The sequence below is a fragment of the Plectropomus leopardus genome, chromosome 9, assembly GCF_008729295.1.
Source record: "Plectropomus leopardus isolate mb chromosome 9, YSFRI_Pleo_2.0, whole genome shotgun sequence".
NCBI lineage: Eukaryota > Metazoa > Chordata > Actinopteri > Perciformes > Serranidae > Plectropomus > Plectropomus leopardus.
The window spans coordinates 17551391-17575744 of NC_056471.1; the positions used below are offsets into that span (position 1 = coordinate 17551391).

General features: G+C 40.2%; 1 protein-coding gene across 1 annotated transcript in view; it reads right to left on the minus strand.

Annotated features, from left to right (window-relative positions):
* The window catches only part of LOC121948484 (dedicator of cytokinesis protein 2-like), a 137369-nt gene that overhangs the window by 89423 nt on the left and 23592 nt on the right, over positions 1–24354 (minus strand). Inside the window, exons 21-25 of the mRNA XM_042493882.1 lie at positions 21391–21525; positions 19651–19702; positions 14115–14221; positions 12492–12566; positions 10454–10560 (exon numbers count right to left, since the gene is read on the minus strand). Of these exons, the coding sequence (XP_042349816.1) occupies positions 10454–10560; positions 12492–12566; positions 14115–14221; positions 19651–19702; positions 21391–21525 (476 nt within the window). The remainder of the gene's footprint in view (positions 1–10453; positions 10561–12491; positions 12567–14114; positions 14222–19650; positions 19703–21390; positions 21526–24354) is intronic.

Sequence of the window (24354 nt, forward strand, 5' to 3'; positions counted from 1 at the left end):
CCTGTACCCATCTCCTCTGCCTGTCAGACTTTTTACATATCCACCAATGAAAACATGGTCCCAATTTTCAATTATATTAAAGCGTTTGTTCAACCAAAAAATTGCTTTCTTTCCTTTACGGGTGACTGTAAGTGATATCAATAAAAATAATGATAACAATTATCTAATACCCTACACTACAGTATGATGCAGCAAAATTGTGATACTTTGTGAGAGGGTTACTGCACTGTGGAAATCTCCTACTGTTGTAACCCTAGTGTGGCTGTGTTTTTCTTCAGAGACTCTGCCCACTACCTGTACTGTCTTATTTTCTGTGTTCAGGACATTTGTTGGTGTGGACCCCCTCAGTGCTCAGGTGAGGTCAGGGCTTTCTTAAAAGGTCACGACTAGGTTCCAGACCGCAAGAGACACAGCCCAGAAAAAAATGCAAATAACAGCGAGGCAAAACACCACACGAGTGAATCTGGGGATGAACTATGTTTTCACTTTTGTGACAAGTGTGTTTTCAAAGAATAAACGATAATCCCTTATAGATTACCTTTAAAACCATGTTTGAATATTGTGATTTGAAAAACTCTCGGTAAATACTGTCAAGCATCAACAAAAGTTAGCAATAGTCTCCCAAATGGAGGCGCAGTGTGCAACGTGGGTTTATTGTGCACTTGTTTACGGAGTGGCCGTGCAGGTGTGATGCTAATGGTCCCTTGTACTTATCTGAGTATAGTGACACAGACAACAGCATTTCAAAGACTATATTTAATGTCAATGCACATCTGTTGTGGTTTTCATATGTTTACATTAGCTATTTAATCATTTTAATGTTTGTGGAAAAAAGCACAGCTAATTTTATATGTAGTTTCCAATATAAAACTTGCTGAAATTAAATGAGATTGTCTGTCAGTACTTTCTCAGCACATTAAAAATTTAGTTATAATACTGATAACACTGATAATTTTGGTCACTTCAGTATAATCTGGAATGAAATTTTCATATTATTTCATGTATTATTTGTGCCGAATGCATTAATGGATAAGTGTGCTAATATGCCGACTAAGTCCCTCTACTGTCCTTGTCTGTGCTCGGTTTCCATTGAGATCAACCCACAGAAAGAGCATGGATCAGAATATAAACGAGACGGAGGGAGAGTGTGGGACAGAGGCATTTCCCAAAATGATTTAACTCCATTCACTTTGCTCCATTAGTCTCATCCATCCCTCCTTTCTGCCAGTGTTTCATTCTCAATCTCCCAAACTGCAGTCTCTGCAGAGTCTGTATGAATGACAGAAACTACCTCTATCTCTCTCATTAACCCTCTGGAACCATCAACCCACGACTCAACAGTAAGCACAGCTATTTTGGGTCAGCATGAACAACAACAGTCATACAGTCATTTGTGGCAGATGGTGCTTCTACTGTCAAACACCCAAACACACACAGACACAGACACACACACACAAACACACACCACTTCTTGTACCCAATTTACATTTATAATCCTCTGACAGGTAAGGCAGGCAGTCTTTGCTGGGTGTTAGTGAGCATGATCTCAAAGCGGTTACAGTAAGGCGTGACAAGAACCTTAATGTGATGCAACAAGAGCTAATGTAATGTAACACAGCATAAAATAATATATTAGAGCAAGACACAGTGGGAGGTAAGTGAGGAGAACAGAGAAGAGGAGAGGTATGCAGTAAACAAAGATACTTTAGCTCATACGCAGCTTAGTGGAGGAGAACAGAGGGAAGCACTTTGGAGACAGCCTGAGGGGACACAGCATCCCTTATGTTTTTTATGATTCACATATCTGTCTCTTAATATGTCTATATAACTAAGGACACAGCCGCATATGGGCATATGGGTGCTTACTGGACCACCAAGCAACCTGTTACACACTCACACATCCTGCGCGGCAGTAAAGCTGACAGCTTTGAAATTAGAGCTCAGCCAGCTGCTTTGAGAAAGGCTAAGAGAAATACACAACAATAAATGCACGTCCCCTGTGGTGCATGCAAACACTTACCCTGAGGGTAACCCTCGGACACATATAACATATTTTTACTATTAAAAGCACCAGTTTTAAAAGAAGATTTAGTTGAAGATATTAGCACAGAGTAATCTTACTTTGGACCACATAATTCTAGATTCATAGCCAAATCCTTCTCGATTACATGGTAATATCTTTGTCATCCAAAGCTCTCTTACACACCAGATGTAGAAAAACACATTCAGTATCATTATAACTGGGGCCTAAAGTGACCTGTCACTAATGCTGATTGGTAGAGAAAGCAGGAACAACTGAGATCACTCAACACTGATTAAATCCTGACGATAATAACTGTACAGTACATTACTCATCCATATTCATCAAGCACTGACATGCATCTGTTAAGTAATCACAGCGGGGGAAATATAGACATGGGTGTGAACAATGTCAACAATACTGTATAATGTGCTGCAGTAAAGCACAAGCAATTTAAGTAATGGGATTGCTGCTGTTTATAGGGATCAATATGAATGATGAATAAAAAAAAAACTTTTACACTAGAGATAGCACAGGCGGCTTGTCTGAGTTTCTGTTTTATGGGTTATTATTACATCATGCTGCAGAGATACCTAGTGTAACAATTCATCTTACAAGAGTATTACAGTAAAACAAAGGGGGTTTCCTTTAATCTGTTTAATATGTACTACAAGACGAATGACATGACTGCAGTGTTTTCTCCAGCTGTACAGATGGACGGGGGGAAATGGCGGCCTGGCTGAGAAAATACAGAGGGTTAGTGGACTGAATCAGGGACTTTGGCCAGCTTTGGGAAATGAGTGGGCAAACAAAATGACAGACTCAGCCCTCTGTCCCTTTTGCTCTCCCTGATCTCTTGTTCTCTTTTCCCCTCTTTATCAGTGTTGATGCTCTCAATCTGTCACAGTGATTGCCTGACGGCATTATAATTTGCCTAAAATGAGCCATAATGCGACTCGTAAATTTAATTTTGTCTCAAAACCAGATTAACCCATATGACAGGATGCACATGTGTATCTGCGCATCTGTGCCAGCGTGTGTATGTGTGTAGTGTGTGTTTGTGTGTGTATGTATACAGTATGTGCTTGCCAAGAGCCTTAATCCGGGAGCGTATTTTTGAGAACGAGAAAAAAAAAATTCAATCCCTTCAAACACTGCCCATGGATGCAACCAGTCGTGAGAAAGCCAAGCACATGGACAGGCAAAATCAGCAAGTTGGAAACACACACACACACACGCACGCACGCACGCACGCACGCACGCACGCACGCACGTACGCACGCACGCACACACACGTCAAACCAGGATTGGAGAAAAATGAATACATGTGACCATGTGACAGGTCCTCATTACAAAAATAGCAGCTGCTCTCTTGCAAAAAAACACAACGTTGCATACAAGCAAGAACATACTGTACATACATACTAGTAAAAGATTCATAATTTCCTGGCGCTTGTTGATTTTCACCAAAATATATTCAATTTTTTTCAGAAAGGAGCCGATTCGTTTAAACCAATTTTCATCCAGATTATACTGCACACAAAAACCCAAAAATTCTGCTGAAAGGAGATGCTGACCAATGATCCCTTGCAATGAGGACACTTCAGAAAATCTTCCAGTAACAGTATGTGAGGCGAAAACTGTGGAGCAACCGCAAAAATGCTGCTCATTATGCACTTCCAGGTGAGTAAATAAATAAAGAAACAAGGAAGGGTAAAAATGCAGGGTGGTTGCATTGCAGTTTGTACTTTTATAATCCAATTACCACCCAGATGTTTGGGATTATTGGTTTTCTAATCAGTTTTTTTCATATCTGAATTAAAGGGTAATGAATTTTGACATACAGTCGAAAATAAAAATAATGATCCTATGATCATTCATTCTCCCTCTCAGTTAAACATGAGCAAGCAGGTGATCTCATCGCACGCACTTTCACACACACACACACACACACACACCTTCCATCATCTAAACTCTCCTATTGCTGTCAGTGGCTTGACATTTTTCCCTGGAGAGCGAGCGGCAGGCCTGCTCAGACAGACAGTCAGACAGACAGGTAAGGTTATTAAATATGTATTGCAGAGCAGTGATAGGACACCGGGGGCCATTAGCCATTATAAATATATAATCTAACTCTGCTGCATATTTCAGCCTCCTGGACGAATGGCACCCGAGCATACAAGCCCTCTGATTAGCATCCCAATGCTAAAATGCATCTCAATTAGACTGAGTGTCAGCCCTCATTTGGTGAGGCAGGGATCGAGATGGAATGGACCAATACATAAAAGAGCGAATAAATAAATAAGCACGGTGCAAGGGGATGGAGGGAGTGGGTTGGGGGGGATTGGCAGGACTCTTGTCGTGCTCACGGTTAACACGACTCTATTTGAATGCAGCATTAGCGCCAGGTGGCAACCCTCCAGGGCTTTAAAATGAAGCGGAAAAGTGCATTTCCTCAAATGGCCACTTGAAGCTGGCTCCAGAGGCGTGTCAATCCCCATATTAAATGCCCAACTCAACAGCAGAAATAAACTGTTTACCACATGGACGAAAAGAAAAAAATGCTTTGTCTAAGTAGCTAATTCAGACATTTGTGTAAATGTTCGCAGATGAATTTTTGTAAAACTAACCACTGTTACATTTTATTTGGCCCAAAGTTACGCATATTTAAGGGTGGGGAGGCTTAATTGCCGGGCTGTCAGGGAGGCATCACTACAGTATATGATTCGGATCCACCCCTCACTTCTCCACATCTCCACGCTCCTGCCCAAATATGGTCACCTCAAAAAACAGCCAAAATGACGAACTTGAGACTTCACAACAGCAGTCCGCAAACCAAAAGGTGATGTCACACTATGTCCATTGTTTTATACAGTCTATAGTTGGTGAGGCGTAATCAGCGCTAAGTGCTATATGAGCACTGCTAGCATTTGGCCTTTGAGGTCATCCATCTTTCCCATCTTTGTACTTATCCCTACTATGCTACTGCCGCACCCATTCTAATCATCATGTTATTCTTCACTCTTTCCTTCTTCGTCTAAATTCCCTGTTTTTTCTAAAGATTCTTCCCTTTCTATCCTTTCCTCCTATGTTAAGACAAATCTCCTCTGTCTCTCCGCTACCTCTGGCTGACTCCATCTCCATCATTTGTGCATCTGAAGCATTTTACTCCAAAAGGAGACCTCCACCATTTAAAAAATGACAAACGCTCAAAATGACTCTTGGCATAAATTCAAAACACTCCAGGCTATGACTAGAGTTAGAAGTAATTTTCAAATCTTTTGCTTCCAAAATGGTTATAGGACAGTCATCTGTTTCTCACACATTGACTGATAACTCAGAGGACCTATTTTGCCAAAATTGATAGGTCATGTTTTGGCATGATACCCTGCATTCCTTTGCTTGGTTTCTCTTTATCCTGCTCTCTCCTTTCTCCCTGTCGTCCCCATTGCTCCCTCTCCTGTTACTTTCATCGCTTCTTCCCTCTCCCCTTCCTCTCATGGTGACAGAGTGTGACTCTGAGCGTGTTGACAGCTAGCCAGAGGGCCTGAGCCCATCGTAGCGGCCCCTGGGGAATCAATCATCTCAGCCAGGATCAATACTAAAGGACCGTATCCTGGACCGGCCACTGACTTGGCTGGCAGCGACTGACTGATGAGGGAACCCACTGCTACACTGGGCAAAAACAACATTCAAGGCAGTGCACACACACATTTAGCATGCACTACTGCACAAACACTGAAATGCACAAATACACTCCCACCCAGATATAGTGCCATCAGTCACTCTGAAACAAATACATACAAATGTGTTTGCTCCATGTGGGCATGAATGCATTCTCATATACACAATCTGCAATATCCATGATAGGACCTACTCTGTCTAGGACAGCCCAGCATGTATCCTATCTCAATCCCACCCAGAGCAATTTCTGTCTGAAACAAAATTTGGTCAACCACAATCACTCTCAGACTACTTCCAAATCTTCAGTTTATACTGCAGAGGCCTGATTATGGGACACCTTATCGAGTCTGTATTATACAGCAGCACAACATCAGCCAGCTCTATCCATCACCATGTGGTCCTCTGTAGGCAAAACCACCACTTGTCACTACAAGCAAATTAGACAGACATAACAGGGCTGAAAAGAGGTAGGGGGTGGACTCAGATTGGTGTGCAGGATGTGTGATCATTTTTGTGGATTGCACTTTCAAGGGAGCCTATTATCTGTATTTTCTTTATAATATATATGAATATATGTGTGTGTATATTTATATATATATTTTAATTTAATGCAGCCTTGTTAAAGGCTGCATTAATTAATCAATTAAAATTATGTAATTTTGTGTTCTGTTTATGAATATTTATCAAAAATGTTTCCTAAAAGCACTACTAGTCACCTCTACAATATTGTCACAATATCAGTTGAGGTGTTTGGTCAAAAATATGATATTTTAAGATTAGTTTTGGCTTTTTGCCTTTATTTGATATGACAGCTTCAAAACGAAAGGGGCAGAGAGAAGCAAATTACATGCAGCAAAGGACCAAAGGTAGAAATCAAACCTGCGGCTGCTGTGGCAAAGACATACACTACATACACTATAAGTATTGGGCCACTTACACATTATACCTACAGGAGCTTTTATGACATCCCATTCTAAATCCACAGGCATTAATATGGAGTTGGACCCCCCTTTGCAGCTATAACAGCATCCACTCTTCTGGGAAGGCTCTCTACAAGATTTTGGAGTGTGACTGTGGGAATTTTTGCCCATTCACCCTGATTTTTAGACACCTGTGGCAATGGGACTGAATGAAACACCTGAATTCAATGATTAAGAGCTGTGGCCCAATACTTCTGTCCATATAGTGTACATAGGGCACCCGCTCCATCAGGTGAGCTACTGGGTATCCCATATGATATTTGATTATATACATATCACCAGGCGCTATGTAGCCTAAACTGCTACATGTAGCTACATGCTAACATATTGAAAAGATGTAATTTTGGCTGCTAAATTTATTAATTTCTCCCCAACTGCAGACCATTCCGACTGGAACATGGCCGTTTGTGAAGAATTCCACATCAAAATTAATATGTAAAAGCTGACAGCCCTAGTTTAGAAACTTTTACTGGTAATTTTTTATGGTATAAAGTGACCTGGAAACAATGTCCAATCAGCAGACTTGCTTTTTTCTGCAAAGGGACTTAAAGAGACAGGTGCTAAAACAGAGTGTCTCAGACAGAGGAAAAATGTAGGTGTTCCAGCGCAGACAGCATGAGGTAAATAAAGTGTTTTAAATATTAAAACATGTAAACATGTTCAAGTAGACACCCAAATTACAACCTGAAAATTATTGTAATAGGTCCCCTTTAAAGACACAAGACAGACAAAATCATGCGTCTCTGGCAATTATGCTAGATCCAGTGCACATCACTTAAAAATAAAGTGGGCCTGGTGTGAAAAGTGACACACCGATGACAGTGAGACTGCAGAATTCTAAAAACACTTCCTGTCTTATCTGCCTAAAACATTAGGTGATATTACCTCTGCTTCTCCACTGGCAGACGGCAGGCATCATCTGTCACATTAATATGGATAACACTTATCTTTCTCTATATTCACCACCAACACCTACTGAGTCGTGAACGGTGTACTCATTTTCTGCTTGCAATAAGGTTCATGGACGTTCTCAGTCTGGGCGGATAGGGACTGTCAGTACCACAAGGACAAAAGACAACCAACACATACTGCCAATGACTACAAATATGTGTTTAGATCAATTATATTTTGCCTCATGACTGTTTAATCTTGGCAAGTGTGTCTTAAAGTGACCTTTAGAACTAAATTCATTGCTGCCACTTTTGCTGATTGTAATAAGATGGTATCTGACCGGGGTTCATTGCACTGATTGTAATGTCAGTGGAGGTGAACATAGCAGCACTGAAATTGTGTTTCACAGCATCATCATTAAATATCCTTATTGTTTCCTTTATCTCAGTAGAAAATAGCCTCCCAAGGGAAAAGATTGCTCAGAATAGTAGACACAAATATCCATGCTGTCTCTGAATGTAAGCTAAAGGAGCATATAATCTTAAAGTAAGATGATTCTTTATTCTTTAAATCTAACAACCAAAAAATGAATAAGATAGATCAGGCAAATATTCACAGTTTTGATATCAATTTTGTAATATGTCAAATCAAGTCATTTTTCAGGGTGTCAGACACTTATATGTAATGCTTTTTACGACCTTCTGAAGATCATTTTTAAACAAATGCAATTGTGATTTTTGGACAATTTTTTTTTTTCAAATTCAAGTACAGCACGTAAGGTTAGTAGTAAATGTGGAATTCCATGCAGAAGAGCTTGACTCATCTTGACAAAAAGAAATTAAAAAGGGGATAAATTAAACTAAATAAAAAGTTTGCGCCAAGTAAGATTTAATAAATTTAAAAAAAGTTTAATGATTTTTTTATGGCCTACTATTTATCATATTGAATTTAGGGCATTGATCTGCCCACCCCATGTTTCTATATAAATCAATGAGACTTGACTTGAATGTCTATGTATGCTGCAGTTAAGCAAATAAAGCTTAAATGCATGAGCACCAGTATATCCTTTCACCATTTGGTTAATGCTTTTATCTGGAGTGCTTTACTGGATTGCCTTACAGGGAAGGGAACATTACCCTTGCAGTATAAGCGCCGCACTTTTATCCACTGTACTGTATCAAGATAAAACCTTTGAAGCAAAGGACATCCTTGCTGGTCATAAAGTACAGTTGGAACAGCTGCCCGGTCTTGTTGCTGGGCTGGAATTACTCACTGTATAACAGACCTTTTAATGTGATCCCAACCTTTAAGTGAGAAGCAACTAATGCTCTGTAGGATTTCACACAGAATGAGTTGGCAGTTGTTTGGTGCTGTGCACATCCCTGATTAGTTCTTCACACAACTGTTAAGCCCCATATTGGTTAGCAGCTCAGTGCTGAGGCCTGTAACTGGAAACAAGACTAGCTCAAAACCTAGTATATGGCTAAACCATGTATGACAGCTTTAGAGGGCATTTCGTTTGAATAGAGGAATTTAAATTTGAAACAGAAAGTGACAGGCATGTACTCAGTAACAGATTTTTGTTTGGCTTGACTTTTGCTAGTCATGGTCCAGACCAAAATTGAAGTACATACATGTTAAAATAAAACACAGGACAAAAAGGGAACTGTTTTTTTTTGGCGCTGTACCCACTGATCATTTTCCTATGGATGCATGCGCTTGTAATATTTCTCAGCTACGGTTTGGCTCCGCGCTCCGTCACCCGTCCACTCCCAATCGGTTGCAGTTTGAGTGCGGCATGGCACAGCACTGCCAGATCAGCCGGAATGGCGAGACCGAGGACTTCCCAAGGTAATTACAGAATCACATCACGTATCAATACAGAAGGAGTAGAAGTAATAACTCCATTCACTCCGGTAACTGCCAATTTGGTGTTCCACGCTATTTCCCGTCTATGGTTGTCCTTATAAAAAAGATCATTTTGTGGTTTTCCACCTCCATAATTAGCTTCTCCTTGTCCATGTTGTCAGTAGTGACCTCTGAAAACCTCTGACCTGTTGACTCCAGGCCTGGAGCCGCTCATTGTGACGTTCTGTTGATGTAGTGAAGTGAAATACGATCAGACGATCGCTCCCCTCTTAAGCTCTGGTTGGAGAGGTACATTCTTGCTTGACAAGTGGAGGCTGTGCAGCCAACGGCCACTATTGGAGCCAAGTTCTGTCGATAATGACAGCTTATGAAACTTTCCATCAGCAACAATTACCCAAAGGAGAATTCTGTCACCATTTCAATCAGTGTCTTATTTACATCTTTTCCTCATAATGCTGGTGGTGTCCATTCTGACACTGTAACACGTAATTATGAAACTTTTAAATAAATTTAAGGCTTGTGTTATACAGACATAGCTGTTTCTGAAACAAACCTATGAGGTGATCATCTCTTTCCTCCATCCAAAATTGCCATTTCAACTGCGGCTGGCTAGTTAGCTAGCTAGCATGCTAATTTCACCTTGGTTTCATCCTGACATGCCAGTAGTTACAGAAAATAAGCCAAACAAAGTTGTCCCTCATCTGATGATAGATATGTAAATTTTCATGCTGTGACAAGAATCTATGGTTGAAGCATTAAGTTGTTGCCCATGCAGTGGCTGGTTAGTTAGCCATCTTGCTAGTTCCACCATGCTATAATGCCAAACTGGTTGGCGCTGTCAGCACCAATGTATTTTGAAAGAGCAGCAGACAATTAGAAAACACCAAAGCTCATGTCATCACTCATTCTGAACAGTGGTGTAACTCCATCACTCACTCACTCACAGACAGGCCCCTGCATCTATAGGGCTGGCCTTGCCTCTATGGTCCAGCCAAAAAAACAAACACACCTTGTCTCTGGAAGAGTTGGCTGCTGACGATTTCCGTCATGGAGGCAACCTTCTGTTTCTGGAGTTTCTCAGGGGGGATACAGGAGTAAAAGTCATGCAGCAACTCACTGGAAGGAGAAAACAATAGGCGGTGGAATAAATAAACAGCAAGATACAAGCAGAGCAACAGGTTTGTTTTCCTGAGAGTAAGCACAATAAATATTCAGGAATAACTTTCCACGGAATATTACATGTTTTGAATTTTAAAAAAAATCTCCTTGCTGTGATTATTCCCATAATGACATTGATTCAAAGATCAAAACACAGCCACTCCTTCGTACATCGAGCATCTCACCTTTAAGGTCATGAAATATGCAACCACTAAAAGCAGTGTGCAGCATAGACATGAGCAAAGCCGTGTATGCTGCATGAAAACAAATGAGCCGAAGCCTAAACACGCTTTAATGAAGACACAGGTTTGAGTCGTCCTCCGCCCCAAATTCAATTTTAGAATAATTAAACAGGCTGGTTGCGCACCCTGATGCCACTTAGAAAGATTGAATGCTCAGAGCAGGGCAAACCCTTTGTCTCCATGTTTTTTCTGACTCTCGCTTTGTCTCTGTCTCTTTAAATTATGACTCACAGGTTACAGAAGCACTTTCGGTAATGGCATAAAAGAATTAAATGCACCACCTCCGCTCTCCAACACAACAAGAAGGTTTGTATGACTTTTGGTGTGCATAAGCTGTCAGGAGGACACTCCAGGGCACAGAGGTTCAGTGCGGACTGATCAGGCCCACTAATCATCTGAGCTGAATTTAATTAAAACCCAAAATGTCAACCCATTACCCAATGGACATACAAAGGACACTTAGAGCAAACAAAGCACATGCATAGCTGACAACGTCTGTGCTTGTACCAGTCGGTGGATCACACTACAGGTGAGTTTACAAAGAGCAAGAGTGTGACTACACAGAGACAAAGCTTTGATGTCCACCTCTTGCGCAGTGATTGTAATTCACACAGCTTGCCTTTGGAAACTGTGCCCGAGGCAATTCTGATCAGAATGCAATGGGGACCTTACTTTTAAGTTTAGATGGCTCGGGTATATTTGTGAGTGTGAAGAACTGCAGAGGACAGACAGTACGGATAAGTGAATGTGTGTGTGAGAGAGAGAAAGAGGAAATGAATGACACAAAGTGAGACTATGTGAGCAGATTTTTAAACTCTCTGCCTTGTGTCACCTTTCTACCTGTGTATGTGTGTATTTGAATGTGTGTGTCTGTGTCGCGGGTGTTAAAGGTAGCACCTGTGTGACACTGTGTTGACATCAAGCCACTCCAGGGACGGAGCTGGCAGATGTGGATAATCCACAAACCCACAAAAGCACACACAGGTTACAGAAAGGTGAGAAGAGAAATTATGAGGACGAGGGCGTTTGAAATGGAATGTGGCCAGTCAAGAACATCGATTAACATCCTCTTTTGGTAAAGAAACAAGGTCATACCAAGTCATACCAAGACAATGGATCCATGTGAGGTTGCTGCATTGCTAGAGGACGAATAAAGTGCCTAAAATCTCTACTTTGAAAAGGGTGTTCCAGCTGGTGAAGTTTATACACTGGGGTCATTTCCTGGGCTAAACTGTATATTGTAAGCTTGATTCGGGGTCAAAGAGAGGTTAAACAAGCCATTCCCAGTCGTTTTACTCTTCAGGAAGCTGAGGATAAACCTGAGAGAAGAGGTTAAAATAGGTTTTGTTTGATGGTTTCACTGAAATTGTCAATTCACTCAGGGGCGCACGGAGGAGGCACAGACTGCGTTTGAGTGTGTGTCCTTGTGTATATGTCAGTTTGATGGGATTTTTATCACCTGATAAAGAAGGTAAGGATCAACTAAGATGGAATGTGTGGGAGACAGAAGGATGGGGGTCATTGAACAAAGCCAGGAGGAAAACTTCAGCTCAGTTGAAAGCTCCCATATATCCCCTCTGTGTCCCTGAATGAGACCCAAAATAAGGTGCATGTGTGTGTATGTCTGTGTGTTAAAGGAAGGCTTACCTGAGGAGTTTGGCATCAAACACTTTCTCAACATCATGCAGGACTGTTGGCAGGTACTTCAGCGCAGCAACCTGGTGACACACACAAACACCACAAGTAAACACTGTTAAAATCCTGTCTTAAAGGGCGCCCCAGTGGCTCACCTGTTGGAGCAGACCCCCCATGTGTCGGTTCGGTTCCATCCTTGGCCCTTTGCCTCATGTTGTGCCCTCTCTCTCCCCCTTTCACATTATCTCTCCTATCAAATAAAGCGAAAATCCCCCTAAAAATATTTAAAAAAATAATTTTACTGTCTTTTTAAAAATAATTTGTGGGTGTTGGTGAATAGAAGGTAAGTTTCCCGTCACATAGTGTCCAATCACTGTGTGAGAAAATACCTGCTCTATGTTTTGCGGGACGACCTGTGTGTCTGCCTGACTTTTAGTGACTCAATCTGTTTAAATGTCTGTGTTGGTGTCAGTAGTGACAATGTGAGAGACATGAAGCAGCAGAGTGGTGATGTAGTCCGGATCAGAATGAGAGGTAACATTAAAGAAGCTCGAGGAGGAGCAGGAAGTTGAGATCTGCATTGTGTTTCATTAATAGTTCCACTTCCCTTCATTCACTTCCCCTCAGTCCTTACTATTACCTAACAGATTACGTGGCATCTAGGCCAACTGGAGAGCAGAGTTAAATCAGGGGAGCCGTGAAGGATTTAAATGAAACGCACCTGCCCTTGTAACTATCATGATCAACTGCCAGCTGTGAGCTCAATGCTATACTGCTTTTTACCAGTCATCAGAAATACTTGCAGACTCATTTAAAGAGGCAAAGGCATCGTCTGCAGACAACTGCAAAACATATGGAAATGCTTGTTTGTGATCTGTATCATGATGTATCAAGTATTGTTGCAATGGGTTTATGATATGCTGCAAAACAGCAAATGTGTGGAAATAAACTGATCACACGATCTAAACAGTGCAAAAACTCTTAGTGAATATTACCGGGACTTAGCCATATGACATTTTTCAGTAAAATATCAAGCTATCAATGAGACTTCCTTGCAGCTGCTGACTTGTAGGTCTGTAAAGGTCTGTAAAGGTAGACCTACACACACACACACACACACACACACACACACACACACACACACACACAACACACGACCTATAAGATATATTAAAAAAGTAAAACTGAAAGGAAGTCAGATAATTAATTTATTACATTTTTTTTTAAGTATTTAAGTTTTAAGTTCATTACTGCTTTCTAACAGTGCAAGTATTTATTTGCATCAATTCTACTGAAGTGCAATGTATTGTGGGTGATATGCACATCTGGAGTGATCTTCGTTGTTGACTTGCTCCTTCAGCCCTTCAAGAGACGATCTCCCTAAGTTCACTTCAGTTTTTCAGACAAATAAAACGACCTTTGCTAAGGCAGCATGGTATCTCCCGAGGACAAGCTTAAAGGGAAAGTCAACGAGGGCATGTTAAACGAAGAAAAACGCAGCCAGGGTCAGACAGGAAAATGTAAAAAATAAAATAAAAAAAGGAGAAGAGGGGTGAGAATAAAGACAAGAAGAATGAAAAGAGTGCTAGGTGTTGAAGTACTGTGTGCAGGGTGAGCATGCATGATTACCCTGAGAGCAGCAGAGTGGTGGTGTAGTCTGTTCTCATCAGGCTGTTGATGGACTCAAACAGCCTCCTCAGTGACTCCTCAAACTCCGCCTGCTCTTTTCCCCCTCGTACAACCTAGGAGGGCAGAAGGAAAATTAATGGAAATGCAACAGGAAAAACAGAAAAGGGGAGAAAGACAGACGCAGAGCGTGATATGATTGGCAAGGGGGGTGGGGGGAGGAATCGAGGAACGAATTGAAAGATGAGAGAAAACAACAAGGGGGCTGAATAATCAGTAAAGGTGGAGCGAGGAGAGACAAAATGTCAAAACAAGGGTAGCTGACAAGAAGCTTAAATTGTATGTAAATGTTGACAGGAAGAGCCTTATTTATATTTTTCAGTGCAACAAAAATATGGTAAGATTATTGAGAGTTATTTTAAAAAGTAAGATTATTAAGTTAAATACAATAAAACAATGTAGAAATGTGTCAGATGAACATACATTAATGGACAACTCATTAAAGGTTTTGTTCTGTACTTTCTTCCTTCACTCCATCACTAGAGCCAGAAGTACATTAATGACATATTTATATCTTATAAATCATAACCCAAAAGATCATGATGCTTAATGATCTGATGCTCTTACAAAGAGTGACAAAGAGGGCAGCTTAAAACATTGTTACAATAATAAATACAAGCAGACAAATACAACTATCACACATTATAAAGAGCGAGCACAACCTCCAGTTAGAATGCAATACAAAACAATTAAATACATTAATATCTGCAATGATCAAATTCAGCGAACAGCCACATAGACCAAGAGTGCTATTTTCTCAATCTTTTAAAAGTGACTTAAATTTCCCCATAGTGATCAGTAATAAACAGGATAGGTTATGATTAGCCGCCTCACATCCATACTTTCATATAAAACCCTTCCTGATGATGAAATATGGTAATTTGGTATATAATTAGTAACATCTTTCCCTAGAAATCTGCTTATTGTGACTTCACATAACAAACCTACCATTTTTTATCCTCCCTTGACAGATTAGATTTTTAGCTTTTCAGCATTTTCTTATGTATAAAAACAGCCAGTGACTCCACAGGGATGTGAATTATTCTGCTGTAGTTGTATTTCATCATAGTTTAAATTGATTCCAATTTAGTAATGATCGTGTTTTTTAAGTTATCTTCATCCAGCCAGTGCTGGCTTTCTCTATGCTAACTCAGAGGGATCCAGCAACAAGTGAAATTACTCTCTCTCTCTTGTGTTTTTATGGAAATGAAGCATCAACTGAACTGGCTGCAGTTCCCTATTACTTCTTTCAATAATATAGTTGAAAATGCACTGAGCATGAAAGTGTTATAGACTTAAACTCTTAGAGGTACAATGTGCAAGATTTTCCTGTAAAACAATGTATAGACTCATAAAAAAGCAATCCCTCTCAGTCATTAATTTTGACCCACTAATCTCTGTAAAAAGATTCTGCATTTGTATACATAATCTGAAGGTTACGGGAGAAGATTTTGGTGTCAGAAGTATTGTGGTTTCCATTTCGATTTCGAGTATATAGACAATCATGTTTGAATTTCTCTGGTAAAAAGCCCATGTAGAGAGGCCATACACATGGCCAAAATGCAATCTTGGAACACATCAGCTATGTCTGACAATGCACTAGCTTTATATTAGTTTTTCATGATTTATCTGCAATCATATTTAAATATCTGTTCATAGAAATAAGCTGAAAAGTACCGGTGCATGAAAGAGGAAGTCCTGGGTCAGATATCCGCTGGCTAGATCGTATCAGCCCTAATATTGGCCTTCATCCCCAGAGTCTTAATGTCTTCAGACCGAAGGCCGTTATAGGTTTGGAGATTGATGACCCACTAGTGTGTTATCTGCAGAGATCCTGCCGCTTGCCTTTATTTTCTTCTTATTTGCTATGTTCAAGATGTTTCTAAGCATATACCCACCAGCCACAGCACCCAGCTGAGGTTGGGACCTTATAAAAAGGTAGCAACCAGGTGCCAGACCTTAAGCAGCACCAATACAATAAGAAGCTACAAAAATCGCGAACACAGTTAAAAATAAAAAAATGCAAATAAAGCCAATCTGGGCTTAGCTATTACTTTTACTGACACACTGATTACAAAGAGTAGCCGTCAATTTTTGCATAGTATTGACTACCTTTAAGTCAATAATGCACACAAATGAACTACATTTTATTGAAGTGATGTGGCAAACCAACACAGTATTATTATGACAAGATAAAACTAAACATTGATAAGTGCTGTCTGCTGTGATTATAACAATCCTCCCCTGACTTAACAAAAAAAGGGCTATCTTTGTAATGCTATTCATATCACATTCAAACACCCACACATCCCTCTACCATCCCTTCAGTCTAACTTCCTCCAACCCTAGTAAACTTGTCTCATCCATCTCTCCGCCCCTTCTTTCCCTCGTCTCCTCACTATCGCTGTGTGATTCAGCAGAGCTGTACAGCTGTTAATTACAATAGAAGTTATAAGTGCTGGAGGGAAGGATTAGCATGTGGCACACAGCAAATTTAGCATGTGGGGGAGGGATTAGGCGGTAACACACAGAGGTATTATCACTGGGCTCTTTGCAGAGTACAGTTATGATTACAGACGCATTGTCCTGCTTAATCCACCAGACCTGTCTGTGCCTGAATGTGTGCGTGTGTGTGTGTGTGTGTGTGTCTGTGTGTCTGTGTGTCTGTGTGCGCGTGTGTGTGTGTGTGTGTTGAGAGATGATGTTTGGATGTGTCAGGGTCAGTGTTGTCAGGTTTTGCACTCACACATCACGTATACGCTTTACTAAATTAGTAATACTCAGTGCAGTATAGCATGTTACAGCCTGTAGGGAACCACTTTAATGCAACTCAAAAGATGTGTGGGACCATAGGCTGTTGCTAAAACTTCTCGATACACACACACACACACACACACACACACATGCACGCACGCACACACGCGCGCACACACACACACACAGACACAGGCACTCAATAGCCACACATGAGCATAACAACATGAATACTTTAAGCTAGCTCAGCAAACTAATACTGGAGACAGATGGAGAGGAGAGATAGAGAGATGAAGGGCAGTGAATCAACAGGGGGGAGGGAAATGTGTGAGGGACACTGAGGAAGAGTCTGAAGAAGGGAGGGAGGGGGAGGAAAAGTACAGAAGGAGGACGGCTCAATCGCAAGTAGTAGTGGATAAGAGGAGGAAAAGGAAAAAGGGACAACAAGGGAAACATGTCCCTGGAATATGAAATCCCTGTTTCATCAAATCAGTCACAAATGTCACCTTGTTATGATTTATAATGACGGTATCATCCCCCACTGGACCAATAACTGGAAATGTTCAATGCTGCAATAAAGTAGTAGTCAATGAGCCAGACCCCCAAATGTTTGACTGTCGTGCCAGTTTGAAGGGACCGTGTCTCATGGTGATTTTTTTAAAAGGTTTATGTCCCGCATTGCAGCAACAGTAGCTATTTATGTACTGTCACTCCTTTTTTCATCCATCTGTCATTACATTTTTTTTTTTACCATTTTACACAAGGAGCTAATATCAAAGGAGGTAACCTACACAGAATATTATGAAGTAATATATCACTGTAAAGCTTAGAGTTGGATGAAAATATTTTTATATTTTACTTGTTATGCATGTTCTTTAAATTAACTGTGTTATTCTTTAGTTAACATCACTGCACACCACCCAGATCTGGTGGGATACAGACAGACAGCCATGTTAACACGTAAAAACATAGCGTCAATTTTTTAGCTGCAAGCCTCTTTTAGCTTTGTTAACTGTGTTATCACTGTTAGCTCTGTTAGCACCGTAAGCAATGTCAGCTTGGCCAGTGGTGCTAAGACAGTTAACAATGATAACAATAATCATAAATGACTGGCATCTTAAAAAGTAACCTGTTACCCGTTAATGGGTGTCAAGCTATTGAAAGCATCATTTTGAAAATGACATTTCTACTTTGACTATAATTTATCTACCAGTCATGTTTTAATGATGCTGAGGACCACAATTTGACTACTGACCTATAACCCTGCAATATAGCACATTATGAATGCCTCTGCAAATGCTCTTATAACTAATTTCATGATGATCTAACATACCTATGGATAGTTCCATCATAAAGAGTACGAAAGAGCTTTCTATGATATATTAAACCATTTCCAACAATAGCAGAATTTCTTAGCAGAATAGACGTAACTCTCAGAGCAGCTGGTTTCCAAGAGAATGTTAAGATCTTTGCACTGGACCCTGTTATTGGTACAGCTGTGAATGGCTTTCACAGCAAAAACAAAATTATACAAAAACTCAAATCCTGTCCGGATAAATTATTCTCTACCAGGTTGAGCCATTGATTTATATAGTCCCACTTGCACCCTGCTGTCAATATAAACATAATGGCTGTTGTTGCATTTAATGAAGTATAAAGAGATCTGTTGGAGTTTGAAATGCAGGTATTTTGCATTTTGAGCATGGACAAGTGGTGCAGGGACCAACATAGCTGCGATGCATCAATAAAATATAATAAAAATGTCATTGCTCCTCTGAGACTGATGGCTAGGACTTTTATAAATGCCGGCGCAATGACTCACACAGTTACCTTGAGTATTGTTCAATCCTATTTGTGTTGAAGAGTTTATTCATGCAGACAGAATAAACGCTGCAGACCCCTTGGGCCAATCAGTATAACTCTGGTCAGTAAAGTTTGGGATTTCTGTATCCAATGGATGGAATAAATGCTGTACTATGATTACAGCTTTCCATATAATGAATGATTTGTTATTATAAACTATTTCTCATTATTCTAAGACATGGTTTATCATTACCAGATAGTATGTCTTCCTATCACAAGATAACAAAATTAGAAAGCCTAGATATAGTGATAACTAGAAAAGATTACACAATCATAATATAAGATCTCATAAGAGACAAAAGCGATCTCCTAAAATTAAGACCTTATCACATTAATGAGAAAAGATCTTATTAGATAACATTCTTATTTTTTTCTGACAGTATGAATGCAACATGCGCTTATAGGAAAAGCGTGGGAAAGAATTAAAGAGGAGGAATGAAGAAAAAAGAGAAGGTGGGAGGAGGGATGGAGAGTAAGAGGACGAGCAGAGGATAAGACAGCATAGAAATATAGAACATAGCAGGTGCTCCAGGGAGAGAAAAAGAAACAGATACAAGTGATAAACTAGACTACAGGGAAGTAATGTGAACGCTTTGGGGTGTGAAGGACAGGAAGAAGGTGAAGGAAAGAGCGAAATCTGGTACAGCAGCGTGCTTTACATATTTTTGAAGCAAACATTACATGCTCCTAATAGACTTTGCATGAACACGAAGCCGATTTGACAAGCTAATAAATCTTCAGTGCCGCCTGTTTAACTATTAATGACTGCTAGTCTTGATGGTGATGATGATGGAGCCTTACAGATGCACCTACAGCACAAGTGGCTCCCTGGAATATCCAATTCTCTTTTGGCATGGCAAGGCCTTACAGGAGGAGAAATTTCTGAAATCTCTAGATGCAGAGTAAGTTGAAGTCGTTGGCTGGGAGACGACAAATAGAGTTACAGAGAAAGAGAAAGGAAAAGGGAGACTTATCGGTTCTGAGATACCCAGGGGAGTCTGGAGACCGGAGCTCAGTCAGTCCAGGAGCAATGGAGATATAATGTGGTGCAAACACACAAAGACATGCATTTAGAAGTGCGCTTAAATGTATAAGTTTTGTATAAACACATGCCCACACATGCACATAAAAAGCACACACAAAAACACTCTCTCACTCACCCATTTGGGAATCCACACGAATACATCCACACAAATCCGCAAACTAAATAAATAAACACATCCACTACATCGATAAAAAAACAAACCAGTTTCGACAAACAAAGACCTTGATGCCCTCTACAAGATTAAAAAGACAGACCTTCATTGACCAGTGGACTCCAAAAGACAAACACACACACATACACAGACATAGAAAGAGATGCTGCTGCAATTCAGTTATAGAATGGGGGTGTAATGATCCATCATTATAGATGTACAGTATCATGATCGACAATATCAGTGATTCAAAGGTGAAAACAATCAGCAGCAGTCAGATAATGGCAAGCGGCCAAGAGAAAGACGATAAGATAACGCTATTTACTCTGGAATAAATCAGCAGTGTGGAAATAATTTGGATTACTGATAAAATACAAGTCAACAGACAAAGCACATCCTATGTGTAAACAACACCGTTATGAGATAAAATATTCAGGAAACACGACCTGCCTGGCCAGACATCGGGCATCTCACTCAGCTAACCTGCAACATAAGCAGCTCTATTTCAACAATTCCAGGCTAAAAAAAATTGCATGTTTGTTGAAATTCAACCATAACGTTCTGTCAGCAGACTCAGTGAATGGTAATTAAAAGTAGAAATGACACATGTAAATTGTCAAGCTATGAGTAGAGGAAATGCCTGCTGGGCGCTAAGCGAAATTATGCAATTTTTAAGTGCTTAAGATAATAATGGATGACTAGCAAAAATCAATAATTTCGTCTCATAACAATCACTGGCCCCTACACTGAATCCAATCAAAATAGTTTCATGGCAGACTTTGTGATATCGTCCAATACTCTACTGTTGTCATAAGAATCAATATATCATACTGTGATAAAATAGGTGAGATACACCCCCGCGTCTGACAGAGGCACAAAACTTATAACAACTGCTACATAAACCTTCCGTTCTTACGTGAGCGAGCACTCATTTATGCACACAATTTTGATTTATATACTAAACATCCACACACATAGGTACTCAAGTCATCCATAGGGAAAGCACATAATACTTGTCGTGGATCATGGATCTGATCTGTCAGCATCAATTTTTGTGCTGCAGTAATAAATGGTGTTTACACTTATCGTACCACGCAGCTCCCGGCTCAGCACAGAGGGTGTCATAAGTCTCTCCTGCAGGAACTTTTTTCGCCTGGTTTTTCGTTGTCTGCTCATTCAGCAGCCCTAACCCTGCCCTGTCATTAGCTCTCATTTGGACACTGCACTTCATCATCAATGCTTATTAACAACGTTAGTGCTGTAATCAGCAGCCTTTTTCTCATTTAGCTGTCAAAAATGATTACTCCTGCTGTGTCACTGGTCTCTGTGTATGTGTTCAAGAATTTGCATTTTTGTTAGTCAAAAAAGAAATTAGTTGTCATTATCATAATGATCAGTCCACAAACACTCACTGGGAGTAGAGCATGCGCGAGCGGACGATGAACTTGAAGATGTACTCGAGGGCTTTGAGGGTTCGGAGGATGGGCTCACACTGTTCCCCTCGGCTGGACACATCCAGATACCTCTTTAACACTGACATCAGCTTTCTGGAAGAGATGATATGAGACAGACATAAGAGAGAGAGAGAGAAAGATAGAGAGAGAGAGAGAGATAGTGGATAGAAAGGAAGAAAAGGAAACAGAATCAGGACAGACAGAAAAGAGGAAAGAGGAAACAATCAAAAGAGGAAAGAAGAAAAAAATCTAAATCATTCAGTCAGAATTGTCATTCCTTTTCTGACAATCCACAGGTTGGAAAATTAATCACCAACTCCATTTTTCACTTCCATAGAGCAGAAAGACAGAGTGCAACAGAGTGAGAGTGAAAGAGCGAGACAGAGAAGGACTGGCAGCGAGGTGGAGATGGAAAAATGGCAAAATAGTATTTCACACCTCAACAGATGTACCTTTCACACAGCTCACAGACATTTCTATTTGCCCTCAGATGCATGGTGAAAAAATCATCCTCCAACACATGCACACCCCACAGGCGTCTTTAGACACAGATAAATATTCTGGTGTGTCAAAGCAGTTGGAGAGAGGTGTGGGTGGCGCAGAGTTCAGTATGAGTTTATGACCTACCAACATTTCTCTGCCCAATCTCCCACTGCATCAGCGTGATGGCAAGCAATAATAGCATATTTATGACACTTAAACAATACTGTGGGCATAAGGACGACTGAGACTTTTGGCTTTGTGATGGCTCTATCTCCATGAAAGGGCAACAGAGATCACCCACTAACTGGTTTAAAACTATCCAATCCTCTTAAACAATAAAAGTCCCCTTAAAAAATGAACTTTAATCTGGCCTCACTGCCGTCAGGGTGGCCTTGAAAATATTACCAACGTTATTACCATTCAGTCTCCGCTGGTTTTGTTTTGGTGCATGGCTTAAAGGCAAGCACAGGAGGATTTATTCTTTTTTAAGAGCAAGAGATAGGGAGTTTAAAATGTAGTGAGAGGGAGTTAGAGAGTTTTACATAACAGCCTCTGGGCTGACAGGCGTTAAGCTACAGTGACCCTCTTAAAGAGGGTGAACACCAACACACTGGCGGGGGGGTGGGGGGGGGGGGGGGTGGAGTGATGGTAGAGAGACAGATGAGTAGATGTAGTGAGGAACAGACAGGCAGGGAGACAAGCAGTTAACAGAGGAGGAGAGTCGCAGGGATAATTGGGCAAAGACAGCTGAGAGGAGGAGAAGTGGTTGGGGGAAACCAAGAAAAGATTCAAGAGGGAAAGAGAGCAGGAAGAGTCAGAAATTCTTTTAATTTCCTAACTGGAGCTTTGGCAATGCAAACAAATGTTGTCTCCAGCGTCCACTGAATCAATTGAAGTGAATTAGCAGCGAGTAAGAAGCAGACTGAAGTGTTTGGGGTGCATGCCTGAGTGCTTTAGCTGCTGCTCCACAGAGAGGCAGAGTTAAAACTCTAATCCTGTTCATTCAAGTGCTCCAAAGGCCAACACACACACTGACCTCCAGTGGCAGCTGGATACAGTGCACTGCTCAGTCACTTAACATTAGATCTTCAGGTGACATTTTATTTACCACAACAGGATTAACACTTGTATACCTTTGGCATGAAGTATGGCATACCTGACAGGATTATGCATGTGATTCAGAATAGGACAACCCACATTAATGCTGTCTATGAATTTCTGTCGATGTACTTTAAGCTGCTCTGTTCAACTTTCTAGGAACAACAAAACAGTCTGTTTTTTGGCTTCGTGACAGAGCATTATTGACATTATCTAATGGGATTTAAAAGATTTCATAATTCCCAAGAGAGGTGGGAGAACTGCATTATAAAAGAGCATGTAATCCATTTGAAATGCAAATAAGAACATTGCTGATACACTGCTTATGTTTTCACACAAATATGTTGTTTTTTGTATGTTTTTCGACATGAAGAACACTGCACACTCGTAACTGTCATTACATGTCCTTGAGGTCATACCTAAATTATGTACTCAGCTGGCATTTTATGGAGCCAACAGTAAAATTATTTAAACCTTAGATTGCCAGTAGCACTCTGTGAGTTTAATTGATAATAAAGTCTGCTGCGGCAGATTCAAAAAGGAGATGACTTAGCTTCTTTCTTAAGATATTAATTTGGATCTTGCATAAGCATACTGATTTGCGTCTGAACTTTTTGCTTTTTGGAGCATTTATAAATTACTGTTTTATGCTATTCTTATCATTAACTTCTTAACTTTTATTCAAATATGCTCCTTTTCTACAATGTTTGTATTTGCTTCCCTCTCAGTCAGAATGCTCAAAATATAAATTTAAATGTACCTAACCTGTCTCATTCACAATAAAAGATAACTTGGTATATGTTAACTTGTTCCCTATTTCTTCCTGTTTTATGTCTCTTATGGGATCAACATTTTTTAAACTGGTACAGAGAGCACTGCAGATGGCAACTGAGAAACAGGCTGCAATGTAACCGCTTAAGGCATTTATGCATCATCAATATTTGGCCATTAAAAGTGCTTTTTTGTCACTAACAGGCTCAGCTTGTTATTGCGTGTTCGACAACATTATGGAAATAATGCCTACAGAGATAGACATTTTTGGTAAAGGGTAAGACCCTTTTTTTTCTCCAGAAAAAGCCCTAAAATCATTATCGCACCACAAGAATCTATTTAGATAAACAGTAATTTTATTCAATTTCATTCAATCTTGACACAAACAAAATAAAACTCACAAAGCTCTCTTACTTCTATTTTTTTTTACTGTTTCAACAATCCCCAACACTAGATTGGCTGAAAAACACTCTTAATTCACGCAGTTAGATGTGAAAATATGCTGGCTCTATACATGCTAAAATGACTGTTTATGGTGAAACAAAAAGGATCTTAGTCTTTGACAAAAGG